The 13,765-nt window shown below is 39.5% G+C and overlaps 2 protein-coding genes across 4 annotated transcripts in view; one reads left to right on the top strand and one right to left on the bottom strand.

The window, feature by feature from the left end:
* The window catches only part of ppfia3 (PTPRF interacting protein alpha 3), a 33,216-nt gene extending 29,756 nt beyond the window's left edge, over positions 1-3,460 (top strand). For both annotated transcript variants that reach the window (XM_052545986.1, XM_052545978.1), the window contains 3 exons: positions 173-335; positions 1,348-1,404; positions 2,098-3,460. In XM_052545986.1, the coding sequence (XP_052401946.1) occupies positions 173-335; positions 1,348-1,394 (210 nt within the window). In that variant the 3' untranslated portion in view covers positions 1,395-1,404; positions 2,098-3,460. The remainder of the gene's footprint in view (positions 1-172; positions 336-1,347; positions 1,405-2,097) is intronic.
* A 355-nt stretch (positions 3,461-3,815) lies between these two features.
* LOC127949074 (uncharacterized) lies at positions 3,816-13,559 on the bottom strand. 2 transcript variants are annotated; one of them, XM_052546014.1, is made up of 2 exons: positions 13,127-13,559; positions 3,816-6,682 (listed from the first exon to the last, which is right to left on the bottom strand). In XM_052546014.1, the coding sequence occupies exon 2, from the start codon at positions 6,661-6,663 to the stop codon at positions 5,377-5,379; it is 1,287 nt and encodes a 428-aa protein (XP_052401974.1). In that variant the 5' UTR covers positions 6,664-6,682; positions 13,127-13,559; the 3' UTR covers positions 3,816-5,376. The 2 variants fall into 2 exon arrangements, with proteins under 2 accessions (XP_052401974.1, XP_052401982.1); XM_052546022.1 differs by lacking the exon at positions 13,127-13,559 and adding an exon at positions 12,133-12,249.
* Between the last annotated feature and the right edge of the window lie 206 nt (positions 13,560-13,765).

Raw genomic sequence — 13,765 nt, 5'->3', positions numbered from 1 at the left:
GCAGTATAATGACCCTCCTCTTACAGGAGATTGATTCAGCAGCCAGTTTTTTCTTCTTGTATTAAAGTGACACGGCTGATAATCGAGTTCATAGTTATTCTCTGTTGAGCGACTAATACGATTCTGTTCCTCAGACTGCTGATCTTTTTTCTTCTGTTCTTGTGTGCTCTAGGATGGCACCAAGACGTTCACCCGCTCCCCTTCTTGGAGGAAGATGTTCCGGGAGAAAGATCTGAGGGGCGTGACCTCTGACTCCTCAGAGACCTTGCCTGCTAACTTCCGTGCCTCAGCCATCTCTACCCCCTCAGTCACCCTGAGGAAGGTCCAGAGTGAAGGTGAGACCACACGTCCTCCCCACACTTTTTGTTTTAAGAATCACACTACCGTTTTTCCGTTAGGACAACTTTTTCATTTTTTTTTTTATTCCTTAACAACCTTCAGCTTGGCACAGCTGTAAAAATCACACACTCAAAATGAACTAAATTAGGTGTTAAAACTTTGAAGTTTAACAATACAGGCAAATTTAGGTTTTGTGGCGATTATGTCCGAGTAAGAAAGAAATTCCTGTAAACTGAAAGATGTAGTCAATGAATGTATTTTGTGCCCAAGCAGAGACTGCTTTCGTGCTCACTGTGTGAAGAGTTTTTAAAAAGTGATCTAAATATTGAGAAATAGAAACTGTAATATCAAGATTTTTATGCTTTGATTTCACAAGCAAGTAGTTGGATGGAAAGAAGGGACTGACACAGGCCAAGTTCCCAGGAGCACTGCAGCTCAGACGTGTCAAGGGCACGTGTGCTAAGCATTAAAATCTGCTGCTTTGAACTGTTTCGAAGGATTGGGGTTTGTGACATTTTTGAATGGCACTCTGAATATTATAAGATTAATTTACAGATAACTTATACAAAACTAGATAGAGCTACAAGATGTCGAGATATTTTCAGTTATAGGACCGCATGAATTTTATTTGATGGCTGTGTGTGTGTGCGTGCATGAAAAATATAGCATAGCAACATATAAAATACAACACACACATGACCAGTAAGAAGACGTATAGTACATTTTACTATTTCACGGTAGTCGGAAGAATAGAATATAGCATAATTCAGATAAGAAATGATGAATAAGAGGAAAGACTAGTCGAAAAATACCCAGGACTGAGGAATATAGATAAGCACGGCTTTGTGGAAATCCCGGCAATGAAGTCTGAAATAACTTTATGACAGAGGGATGTTGTGTTAGTTGTCAGATAAACGTTGTAAGAACATCGTTTCCTTATCTTATGCAGAAGTGGATGCTGTATAATGTTGTTTCGAAATACATTTTCTCACGTGTCTGTTTCTTTAGCATCTTCAAGGGCAGAGTCTGGCTCAGTGAGGACCTACTCCTGTTGAGGGACTGCCGGTGAGACACCTTTTTTAAATCTGTTATATATAGAGAGATTTTATATTATTGTAAATTATTCAAAACAAATAAAAATAGACTTGCCCACCAGACTTTGTAAATATAAAAAGCTACTTTCTTTTCTGAACAAAACGAAAGTATTTACTGACCATGTGTGGGCAGGGGCCCCAAGATGTGCAGTACACATCTGTTATTGATTTCCCTCTGCATGCTGATGCATGTAAATACACAAGTCAGCAGAAGTTTGACCGATGCACTTTTAGCATTCTGTTGGGTTTCCTTGAGTTGCTATGAGACAGTAAGACATGCTCTTTAAATGTCTGTGTCATTAAACCTGTTTTGGAAAGGATGTTGCTTTGCTTGTTTTTATTGCGATTCATCGTGTGTTTTGGATTTGTGTTTGTGTGTGAATCATTATCAGGCCTACAGGGAATCTTGTAGAGTTCTTAAGTCCTTTTTTTTGTCAGTTACGGCTTCATAAATGAGTTTTTTTTTTGTCATTATTATTTGCCTTTCATGTCATAATTATGACTTTTTATCTCAGTTTTTACTTACACCATTTTGTCTTTATCTCGTATACGACTTATCTCAGTTATAACATGATTGTTTTCTTATTTGGTGGAAATTGGCTTCCATAAATTGGTCTTTATTGATGCTTTATCAATGTGTTGTAATTCTGTCTCTCGCACACAGGAGGCGCCGTTGTCAGAGAGCTGGAACCGGCTTTACATTTCATTCATGGGGAGGAGGGGGGATAAGCAGAAAAAAAGCAATGAATATATACATTTATAAATATAACTCTACTGGTCTGACCATTCTGCAATAACAGAAGAGGGATGGAGAAAGAGACAAAAATAAAGAACAAAAAAAAGGACGACAAAAGACATGAAGAATGTATGACACAAGAGAGTGGTAAGAAATGGGATGGCTGGAGGAATCGGATGACTGTTTATTCTTTCTTTCTGTCGTTCTCTCTTCCTGTGTCTGTGCTGATGGGACGTCTGTAGATGAACTCTCTCGTCTTTCCATCCTTCGTTTCAATGGCGCTGCCCGCAGCCCTAGTTCCTCAGAATGGCTTTCGTCGACTGCCTGCACTTGGTCTCTTGAGTCTCTCGATAGCAAAGGATGTTTGTGGCAACTCGACCTGGACTTCAGGGATGTTTACATACGGTAAGGTTCAGAGGAAGTACTTCAGAGCACAGTGGAGGGGCCAGGCTGTGTGAGGCCAACACTTCGCTGGATGTGTTTCTCAGTCGGCACAAGCTGAGCAGTGAGAGCTACACATGAGACTGCAAAGGGCACAATTCTTGCTCAGTTACTACTAGGTGTTTTTTTACATTTTCGAACATTTCGATTAAAGACTAAAAGTCAGCAAACGAAGGGAAGCTGGTGGTGGCAGAGAGACCGATGCGCGAGGGAAGATGCTTGCGAACAAAGCAAGTGACCAGCAGAAACGAGTCCTGATGGACAGAATCATTCTAACAACGCAAGCCATAAAAGATGAGCAGAGGTGAACCGAGGAGGAGAAATGGGGGAGGGCCGGGGGAAAAACAAGTGAGAGAAAACGTTTAGCTTCTGTGTTGCGATGCATGTCAAACAACCAAGACGACAACGAACTAAACCTACCGGGGAACAAGACAATATGGAGTTAAAAGTAAAAATTATGTGTACATTAACATATGAGGTTAAGAGCTTGGGGAACAATTTGTAAAATGTGTGTATTTTCATTTTTATTTTTTATTTTTATGATAACTATTTATTTTCTGTATGTATGTATTGAATAACTGTATGTACATGTTCATTTAATAATGCTGACTGTAATTTCATTTGATCTAGTTTAAAGCGTAAAATATGAAATATTAAAAACACGGTCATTAAAATATGCTACTTGTATGTGTACATTTTGACAAAATTGTGTTATGATTTGAAAACAAACCATTACTGTTGATGAGGATGACAGTGGTTCAAAATGAAAATGATGTCTGCAAAATAAACAATAATGATAATGAAGATGATGAAAATCTAAATAAAATAAAGTGTTCCTAATGGTACTAAAGAGTTCGGCGTGCTCGTGATTTTGAGAGGCTAATTTGTGTGTGAAGTCAGATTTTATGTTTTATATTCGACAACTGCAAATCAAAGTACTTCCTGTTTTTTTTTTATATATTAAAAAAGAGAGAAATACAATCATATATTCCGCTTTGTATTTTACCAAAGCACCTCTCGCTCTTCCATCTACTTCAAAAATAAAATCATATACAAAAGTATCTACCTTACAAAGATTGCATAATACTTTATTACAATGACTCAATGTGAAAAATAACATCAAACCCTGTGCACTGACTTCCACAGCTTTCTTAATACAGTAACCAGGGACCTGGACTACAGTTCATTTCATCCAACACTATTTCTGTAACATTTGCTGAGTGGACAGTACATGGGTGAACCATCGTTTCTGACACCGAAAACCGAAGAGGCTCTAGTTTTGGGTCAGGCATTTGAAGGACCACTGCTGACCACTAAACAGTGGATAATTTTTGTTTATTATAAATAAACATATATTTGCATGATGTATATGTTTCACTTATTGTACATTTATAAAGAAATATATTAATATCAAGTACTTAGACTTACATACTAGTTCAAAAGTAATAACTTATTGTCTGTATACTATAGATACAATAAAACAAAATGCAACAATATATGAAAAGTAAGAGAAGAAAAAAAGGATTTCGGTATTGAGGTTTTCTTGTTTGTGTGGAATGGAGGATTGACAATAGAGCGGAGGATCTCATCGTCACCTCATATCACTTCAAACCCGTATACTGTTTTATGAAACACAAATAAGTTACAGAGAATGCACCTAGAAAAAAAAGGGAATCAACCTCATCCTCACATGACTTGAGGACTATTGTCAAACACTATATATTACCCAAGACAGTTCACTTGTATTGCTAAGAATGGGCAAAACTGCAACAGCTCTAGTGAGATTTAAGAGCCATTGGAATCTCCATTTCTCACATAAATCTGAGACTTGCTCTTGGGACTGCACACTGGCAGGATCAACCTTAAATATAAGCTTTTTTGAGCTTAAGAATCAGCATTGATGGGCAATGAGTAATGTCAGATTTGATTTCTGACTTGAAATATATTATTTCATTGTGAGTTTTGCCATTATTTTCTAGGGTTTCAGTATTTCCCCATTCACACTGATAGGAGCTGGTCTTGCATTTCTTAAATAGCCACCTGGAAGCATTGCAAATGTGGCTGCAAAGATCTGAATTTCCTTAAGAGGGACTTTGATATAGTTCATTCAACCATGGCTCACTTTCGTGCAAGTCACCAGATTTTGTTGTGTGAAATGCACTAAATATGTAATATTTGGAAACTTGGAAGCAACATTTAAAAGTGTATAAAGGTTTCTGCATTACATGTGAAAATATCAAAACGTGAGGCATTTCCTTAAAAGAATCAGCATACGTACACTTTTGTTATCGGTCTATAAATATTGTTTAAAATGAAGACAAAGTCCTTCTGGGAGTCAAACTGTGTGTAACATCTCGTATGCTATTATAATGAACTACAAAGGCAGTCATTGTGCTAGGAAACCTGCATAAACTTGAGGAGAACTGACTTCATACTTACTGGTTGGAAAAGTGAAAATTATTTACTGGCATTTTTTGTTTGCAGATGCCTTTTTTTGCCAGTATCTAATGCAATGATTTTCGAACACGTTTAAGAGTGACAAACATCAGGTTTTGAGCAACACAAGGGTGATTTCCATGGCTGTCCTCAGCGAGACACTGGGGTACAGCTATAGATATGTGGGAACATCTGGAAACGAAATATCCCCCACACAGTGGACCAGAACAGACACAGTCCCTCAAACACTCAGAATTCACATGAACTATCAACTCGTGTCAATCCTATGTTCAGACAGTCCGAGCCAGCTGTCCCTTCTCGCTCTCTTCCTCACTCCAACTTCTTAGTGTTGTACGTCCCTCTAGTGAGCAGCACGCAAACGCAGGAGGAGTCAATACGGATCCACCTCCATCCTATCCTCTTGTTTTCATCTGAGGTGAGTGCGCGTACGTACGATTGTTTGGTTTCGCACTTGCTCATCCAGTGTCTCTTATCCACCCCCAAGCAGCTGGCCCCCTCCACCGCCTGCACTTCACCTCTCCTGTTTGGATCTGGCTTACGGCACGTTGTTTCGTAGAAACGCTGCTTGAGTGGCCCAGTCTGGGTCGGGATCTCTGGCAGAATAGTGACGGTGTTGCTCAGTAAGTCCACCGCGGTCTTCTTGGTCACCCACCTGGTTTCGGCCTCACATACGGAGCGTGCCATCCCTTGTGCGCTGTGGGCGGCTTGACGCTTGCGGCGGACCCTTGGGATGTGGCCATCAGAATCAGAGAGGCCCAAGAGTAAGTTCCTGTATGTGTCTTTGTCGCCTCTGTGAGCGGAGGTGTTAGCGTCCATCATGTGGCTTTCCTCATCCTCAACGTCATTGGTCAGAAAGCCTGACTCCAGCATTAAGAGCAGAGGTGGCTGTTTGGGTGGGGAGAGGGCCGGGGAGAAAAGCACCTGAGGATCGGCGTCCAGCAAAAGCAGCTGATCTTCTTCTTGTAGGCCTATGTCATCAAACTTAAAGCCCTGTTCTGTTCCAAACCCTCCATATTGCTGCACCAACTCTTTAGCATTGGTGCTCCCAACCGTTTGAGCTTCGTCCAGATGTTCCTGCACTGGAGAACTCTGCAGAGAGACCATAGGACTTCTTGCGTTCCTGTCATCTTTAAGAAAAGTCTCTGCCTCAATCCTGCTTTCTTCATGAAACTGGCTACTTTCAAGCTGATAGTCCTTGAGAATACCATGGCTTTTTTCAGTCAGTATTTTTTGTGATTTGTATTTCTTAGGCTCGTGCGGCCTGGAGGCATCTGCTCCAGTAGTCCTACCTCCACCTATTAGAAGATTCTCTCGGTTTGCTCTATCTTTGGATATATGGTCTTCCTCAAGCGTGCTCTGCTTCTCGACTGTTCTGTGAGGAGCTATGTCATGTGTGCTGTAGTTGTTGTGAGAGACAGCATCAGGGGAGTCGTTGTCCACTGATGTGTTGGTCGGCATGCTGATGTTCGCTGTCGGGACGCTGCTGCTGTCGTTTCTGCCAGGCTCTATCGCCGCGACAACAAGCCTGGGCACAGGACTTTGAGAGAAAGGCATGGCCGAGGCAATCACCATGGCAACCAGGGGAAGCCAGTGCATCACTCCCAAGACGTGTCAACTATGAATTGATAAAAAAGAAAAAGCTAGAATTAGAAAGAGCATAAAGAGGAAGAACAGTGGAGCTTAATAAGACACCACAAATATTTACATGGGACTGTTTAGAATGCTAGGAAAAAATGTAGGGCAAGACTTCGTTCTTTCCAGTGGCTGTTGATTGGATGAAGGCAGATCTTTAATACAAGCTCGCTGTTAACAGTAAGAAAGTGTTTCTGTGGACTCAATTTCTGGAGAAGTCCAGCATACGTCACCAGAGAGAAGTCATTTCAACTGAAGATCATTTGAATCTTTGATTAAAAATGACAAATTATATATGTATTTTTTTATTTACAAAAAACATTCATTGATGATAACATGCATTTTGAAAATAGACAGGGTTTCATTTTATGCTGACTTCAAAATAAGATCATTTGCAAATGCATACTTTTACCATTGTATACTTTTTTACTCTGGAAGAGGTTTCCTCATTGCCAACTCATAAAAATAAAGTAAAATAAGCATAAAACTGTAAAACTATAGCTTTACAGCTTTAGCATTTGCTAGTGGAAATAAAGATGCAAAATTGCAAGCAGCAGATTCATATCTCTGTGTAGAGGGAGAATGGAGCCACAAACTAGCTTCACCATTGCCTGCTCCGGTTGGTCGGCACAGACAAGAAGTCACTGGCTAGTCGACGTCTGGCAAAGCTCTGTTTGAAATAAAACCACTAACAGTGTTGGTCTGGTGCTGGCCTAGTTTCACACGAGACCACAAACAACTCTGGTATGTATGGAAAAGGTTGTAAATTTCACAGATTAAGAGCATGACTGAGGCAAACAAAAAGATGCCACTTTACTGTTTGAGCCAAAGAATGAATCAATAAAAGAAGGCGATGTTGCTTTGGGCTTCAAATAAATGCTCATTTCATCATCTTTTATAATCTATATGTACGTTTTTGTCTTATATACTTTTTCCATACGTTTGACCTGATGATCCCATATTCACACACTTCTGTAACATGACTCTCAGCAGTACTGAGAAGACCTTAGAGATTTAGGTTATTTATTGACAGGAACGCCATATTTCAGCAGTCTTCCACCTAAGACAAGCTCCTGGGCGGTTACTGGCCCAGTGGAGGTGATTTATGTGTTTATTTAGAGGGGGTTCGAGTAAAACTACACTGATGGATGATACACTCGCTCCCTTTTACTCTCAGCACACTGTCAACCACCAGGTGGAAGCAAAACCACCACATGAAAATGATAAATGTGCCTCATCACTGGTTTTCTTGTCTCATTGTACAATCAAAATAATATTTATATATGAACATTGTGAGGAGAGGGTTGAAAAGATTAACTCTTCTGCTCCTTGAGGTTGCTTTAAGGGATCAAAAATACAATATTGTATTAATATTGTGAACATTTGTATTGGAATGTTTTTTAAAATGTCATTTATTCCTGTGATGGCAAAGCAGCCATTACTTCAGTCTTCAGTGTCACATCATCCTTCAGAAATCTTTCTAATATGCTGATTTTGTGCTCAATTTGTGTTGCTTAATAGTTTTGTCATATTTTTTTTTTCAGGATTCTCTGATCAATTGAAAGAATTAAACTATAACCATTTATTTGAAATCTTTTGTAACATTTATTTGTCGCTTTGGATCAATTTAATGCATCAATGCAAAAAATGACACCTTAATAACCCCAATTCTTGGACAGTAGAGTATATAGAAACAATTTATATTAAATATATACAAAAATGAGCGCAAACTACATAAAGCATATAAGGCATGAGGTGTGATGCTCTTAACAGCAACACAACTCAAAGATGTCTTCTTAAAATTTATCAAATTAGCTTTTTAGCAAGTATTTGACAGGAAGAATGTGACCTACTCTGACCTAGAGTGTGTCAACTTGTGGATGATACAGTGAGGGATGTAGTCGATCGGTCCAATGTTAAGGCCAGGTGTAAATTACTCACCAGTCCTTTGCTTTTGTGCTGAGAGATGAGGGAGGGAGAGGCATTTAGAAAGAAAGAAGAATGCTCAGAATGTCAGTGATGTGGTTTCCTCAGGCGGGACACGCTAGAATGAAGGAGGGGGGCGAGGGCGAGTAAAGCTAGTGTACGCAGTCAAGTGACTGTTCGTTTGTGAAGAAGAGATAATCATTAGACTCATAGGGAGAGAGTGGGAGGAAAGACATTTGTGTGTGAAGTGCAAAATCACCACTTTCGATACTCATAATAACAGCACTCCGCCCCGGACACAGTTTTCTAATAACACTCAAGCCAAACGAACACACTCTCATTCAATGCACAAGTAAGCCTGCGGTCACAAGCAGGGAAAGAATGCCACTGAGTCCATACATATGCATGCCGGGACATAGAGCTCTACATGCATAAATGCTTACTTCCTGTTTACGTTCAACATAGGAACAGGTGTGCTATGTGCAAATGAGGCTCTTGTCTATTAAATGCAAATATAATTGGGGCTGTGTGTAAGATGGTGGTATTTTTGCAGCGAGATTTACAGTCTTGTTCTTTCACAACCTCTAATGTTGACAAAATCATACAGTCTCACTTCATACAGTCTCACAAACAACAAAATGCAAAAATATAAAAACAAGAGTCACTAAATCACAGCATGTTGCTGACTGCTGAAATGAAGTTACCATACGAAAGAATCAATATTTAGATATTATTTTACAATAGTTAGACTATATTCAATGACAAATGAGTCCAATAAAGGAAAAATCTAGTTTAAAATGCACAGGGCAAGTTCTTAGAAATGTAATCTTTACACTCACGGTGGTTTCAGATGGTTTCGAAGCACTTTTTCTCCATTTTCAAAAAAGGTTTAAATTGAATGATGTAATGTAACCAATCAAATAAAAAGTACTAAATTATGTTCTAAACAGCTTAAATATGTGATTTTATACATATTAATCTATATTAAAATACATTTCAATTAGTTAATCATAATGTAATTATAATTTTACCCCTTTTCTAATATGTGTATATTCATAGCAAAATCCGTTTTTAACATGGCATTCTTCAACCTGAACCGATCTTGCCTAGTCATAAAAAACTAAAATTGACGTTTTAACAGACTTACTGACCTTAAAACACATTAGTATTTTTTTTTTCATAAAGTAAACATGCTCAACTGCATTCAAATAATTTTATATATGGAGTGCATTTTTACTGCCTAAAATTAACAAATGAATGAAAAGGGTCTACTGTCCCCCAAAAGAATGACTTACTAACAGAAGTTATGAGTAAAGGCATTTTTCATGGTTGAAGGCAGTGTGTGTGTGTGTGAGTGTGCACCTACTGTATGTGAAAAAGGGTGTAGTGCATGCGTATGTGTGTGACCTGAGAGGAAGGCTTGCTGGTTAATGTGCATGTTTGCTTTGGAACGGGAACACAAGCAGCAGGCAGGCAGACACACGTGCAGGAGGCATATCTGTAGACGCGGGGCGATATGCAGAACCACTCAATCAGTGCGCTCCATTTGTAGCAATGACATGCTTCACGAACTCTGCTGCACTTTCTCCCCTCACCTTACACACAGACCAAAAATGAGCCTGCAGCCTCACATAAAAAACACCAAGCTCCTGAACACAATGAACCCGCATGTTTAACCCGATCTTATACACTCTACCTCACAGGAACCTGTGCACACACATCCACACGTATCTTTGATCTGACCCACTGCTCCCACCTCCATGACAAGCGTAATCTGCCATCTTCTAGACAAAAGCCAGACAAACACTTTGGCTCTTCCACTTCATTCAATTCTCAGCTTCATGACACCGAAAACTTTAAACCCACTTAATAAATAACCTCTTTCACTGGAAATCAGCCAGAGGATCCACTACCACTTCATGCTGTCACGCTAAAAAGCCTGTCAAATCAATTACAGCAGATGTATGGCCTTTATTATTTATCCTCTCCAATCCGAACAAAAGCGTGACTCATGATAGACATTCTACAATCCCCCTGTTCAGACTTGACATGACTGACAATTTTGGAATTTTCCCATCGTCCCACTCAACCCTATACACTTGGCCATATGCGTCCAACGCAGCACAGTCTGAACTCTCATATCAAGCCACAAAGAATTGGAAAGAAAATGAAAACGGCTTAAAATCAAGTTAAACAGATCGTGTCATGACACATTCCCACTTTATATTTACACTTTTATCTTTTCTATTTAGTTTCATTATAACTTTCAGAATTCAAAACTTTTCATCCAGCCCGAAAAAAGACCATTTATTAAACATTGATTTCCAGCGTCCACAAATTTCTTATTAGACGGTTATAACTGACCAGCCCAATTACACATTGGTACTCAAGTGTTTAGCGATCTGTCGAGCCCAATCCCAGTCAAATATTACGGAAGAACATTCCAAATTATTCAAAAAGTAAAGAAAGAGTACATCTGTATAGTTTCCTAATTGCATCACTGTGGTTTATGTGGAATTAAGAAGATATCTTTATTGCAGGCTTTGCAATAAGGCTTTAATTGAAGGATGGGGCACTGCCAACTATATAATATATGTTGATAAGTTTACAACAAACAAAAAAACAAACAAACTAAAAAAAAACGCCTGATTATGGGTTGGTCAGATGGTGGTACACAATGGTTGTTCAAAACTAAATTATGAGTTGTAAATAAAACTCTTGGGTAAAATAAAACATAATAGCATTAATATTATAATGTTAGTTTTAAAAAAGGAAGAAAAAAAACGCTGCACAAATTCCCTCTGTGGAAAAAAAAATCTTGGCAGACAAGGATTATTATTCAAAGACAAACATACCGTAACTTGACTCATAAAATCACTGACATAAAAAATCAGCATGCTGTGCAGATGTTTCTGATCAAAGGCACTGTGTTGCAGTTGAGAAATCAGTAGCTTGAACACATCGGAAAATGGCTACCACACAGTGAGTGACACATTCCACTTACTCCTCACACTTTAGGATAATCTCCATCCACACTTTCTTTCTCAGAAAGAACTTTGGTCTGCTTCAGATCCTACCTGGATAAATGGAGGAAGAGTTCACGTCTCTCATAAATACCTGTAGCTTTTTTTCTCACTTGTTCTGTCTCAATGTCTTCCCCCCACACTTTATGTGTTACAGGGGTGAGAAAATAGTTACATAAACATTCATTATGTAGTAAACAATGGTTGTGAGCTTCTGTTTTCATGGGCTAGCTGGACAGGTGACTGAAAGGGTGTGCATGTGTGTTCATTATTGTTTTCAATGGCTGCTAGCTCCCACCCTTTAACTCCTTTACTGTGTAAACACATTAGCACTGACAAACTACTACTCTCCTGTGAAGGTCTACATCAATTTGTTTTTCCTCCAAAGTACTTCTAATAGGCTATTACACGATAAAACGATTTGGATTATTTAAACTATCATTCTGAGGAACGATACAAAGTAAATTTAAAAACACAAACACACCTACTGTGTATTTTAAACAGCATGTTGGACTGACTTCAGAGACCTTCTTCCGAGGTACGCAGGCAGACAGGAAAACAAATGTCACAATACTTGCTGACCTCTGCACGCAAACACCTGGTGAACACCTGAACCGAGAGCGGAACGCGGACGCACCGGACAGAGAAGGTTTACATATAAACCGCACACTGCACGCGAGGGACGGGACAGCGCCGTTGACTACAATAGTCTTGTCAATTCGCTAGCGGCTGAAAAATATAAGATCACGCATATTTTGGTCTTCCGCCAGAACAGTTTTTCCAGAACTCTTTCGAGGCCCGGGGTAAGCGCTTCTCACGATCGTTTCAAACTCGACTAGTAATGATGAGTCCAACTTATTAAAATGAATCGGTTCTTTTGAAGAATTGGTTTCCGATAAAAACATTTAAAAAAAAAAGCGGTTTCAATTACAGTACGTGATGATAGGGTTTCATGTTACATGCTTTAACAGCTTAACCAGAAACTGTACATGTCCAGACAAATTTCTATTTATTGAAGTTGCAATTATTTTTTTAATACAGAATGTGCGGTTTGTGGTCCAGTTTGTTGCAGCCATGATTCCGCTAATTACATAATTGTCCTATGTTGCAGTAAACAATACTGGAATGTATCAATATCACCTGGCTTAAAAAGGATGTTTAGATAAAATGCTGTTAAAACCAGCTGTTTTCATACCTACTTGTATCAGTTCGTATCGAAAGAGAACCGAATCACCTGATTCATTCGACTCAATTGAACGATTCATTGGCGTTCGGCTTATTCCAAAGCTTGACAACCTGTCAACGAGTCCGATCAACACCTGCTTAAAATTAAATTAACTGTTACGAAAATGAAGCCAAAAGAAATGAATCTGTCATTACACCACTTTAGATGTTATCAACATCGGAAGCGTGTGATTAGTGAATACCTGTACGCTAACATGTTAAAAGGCCTATCTTTAAAAACACGCAGCACCTACCGTTTAGGTGAGTTTCGGACCACACGTATCTTCGACAGACACCACATTGATTCTACAGTCCGTCAGTCTCAAGCAAAAATGAACGAAATTTCCAGAAGAACTCTCGATTCACATGTTTCAGACTACAGAAGTCTCCCACATCATCTCCGGAGTCCCGTCTGAGAGGGTCCACGTCGAGTTGTATTTCCACGCTTATCTGTTTTCCTCACGCGCGACCTTCTGGAGGATTTGCATGCAAGCGGTGAACATCCAGAGCAGTAATACACCTCTGACTCTGCGTGTATGAGCGGCAGCTCTACTTTTCCAGCAGTGAGACCACAATTAGCCGACTTTGAGCTGTAAACGAGAGACGTTTAATCTGAAACAAAAGATTTAAAAAGTTAAGTGGATGCAGAAATTCCCGCGGCGGGGAGGTCTGAGTGTTCAAGTCGTGCGGTAAGGCATCTTCACGAAAGGCGGTGAGGGGACAACAGCCAGTGGGAGTGAAAGAGGGCTGGTTTAGAAGAAGAGGAATGGACACAGTCCTGAAAGAAGACATTATGGTGGAGGAAAAAGAAGGACGAGGACCATCTGCTGGCGGTGGGTGTGAGGGTTCTCATAATGAAAAACAAAACAAAACAAAAAAAGAGTTGATAATGG

Source organism: Carassius gibelio, chromosome A3 (assembly GCF_023724105.1).
Source record: "Carassius gibelio isolate Cgi1373 ecotype wild population from Czech Republic chromosome A3, carGib1.2-hapl.c, whole genome shotgun sequence".
In the NCBI taxonomy this organism is placed as follows: Eukaryota; Metazoa; Chordata; class Actinopteri; order Cypriniformes; family Cyprinidae; genus Carassius; species Carassius gibelio.
The sequence above is the reverse complement of the archived record's forward strand: the minus strand, read 5'-3'. Positions and strand labels throughout refer to the sequence as shown.

Bases quoted from the DNA above. Each gene is read 5' to 3' on its own strand.
- LOC127949074 (XM_052546014.1), bottom strand. From the start codon at position 6,663: ATGCACTGGCTTCCCCTGGTTGCCATGGTGATTGCCTCGGCCATGCCT.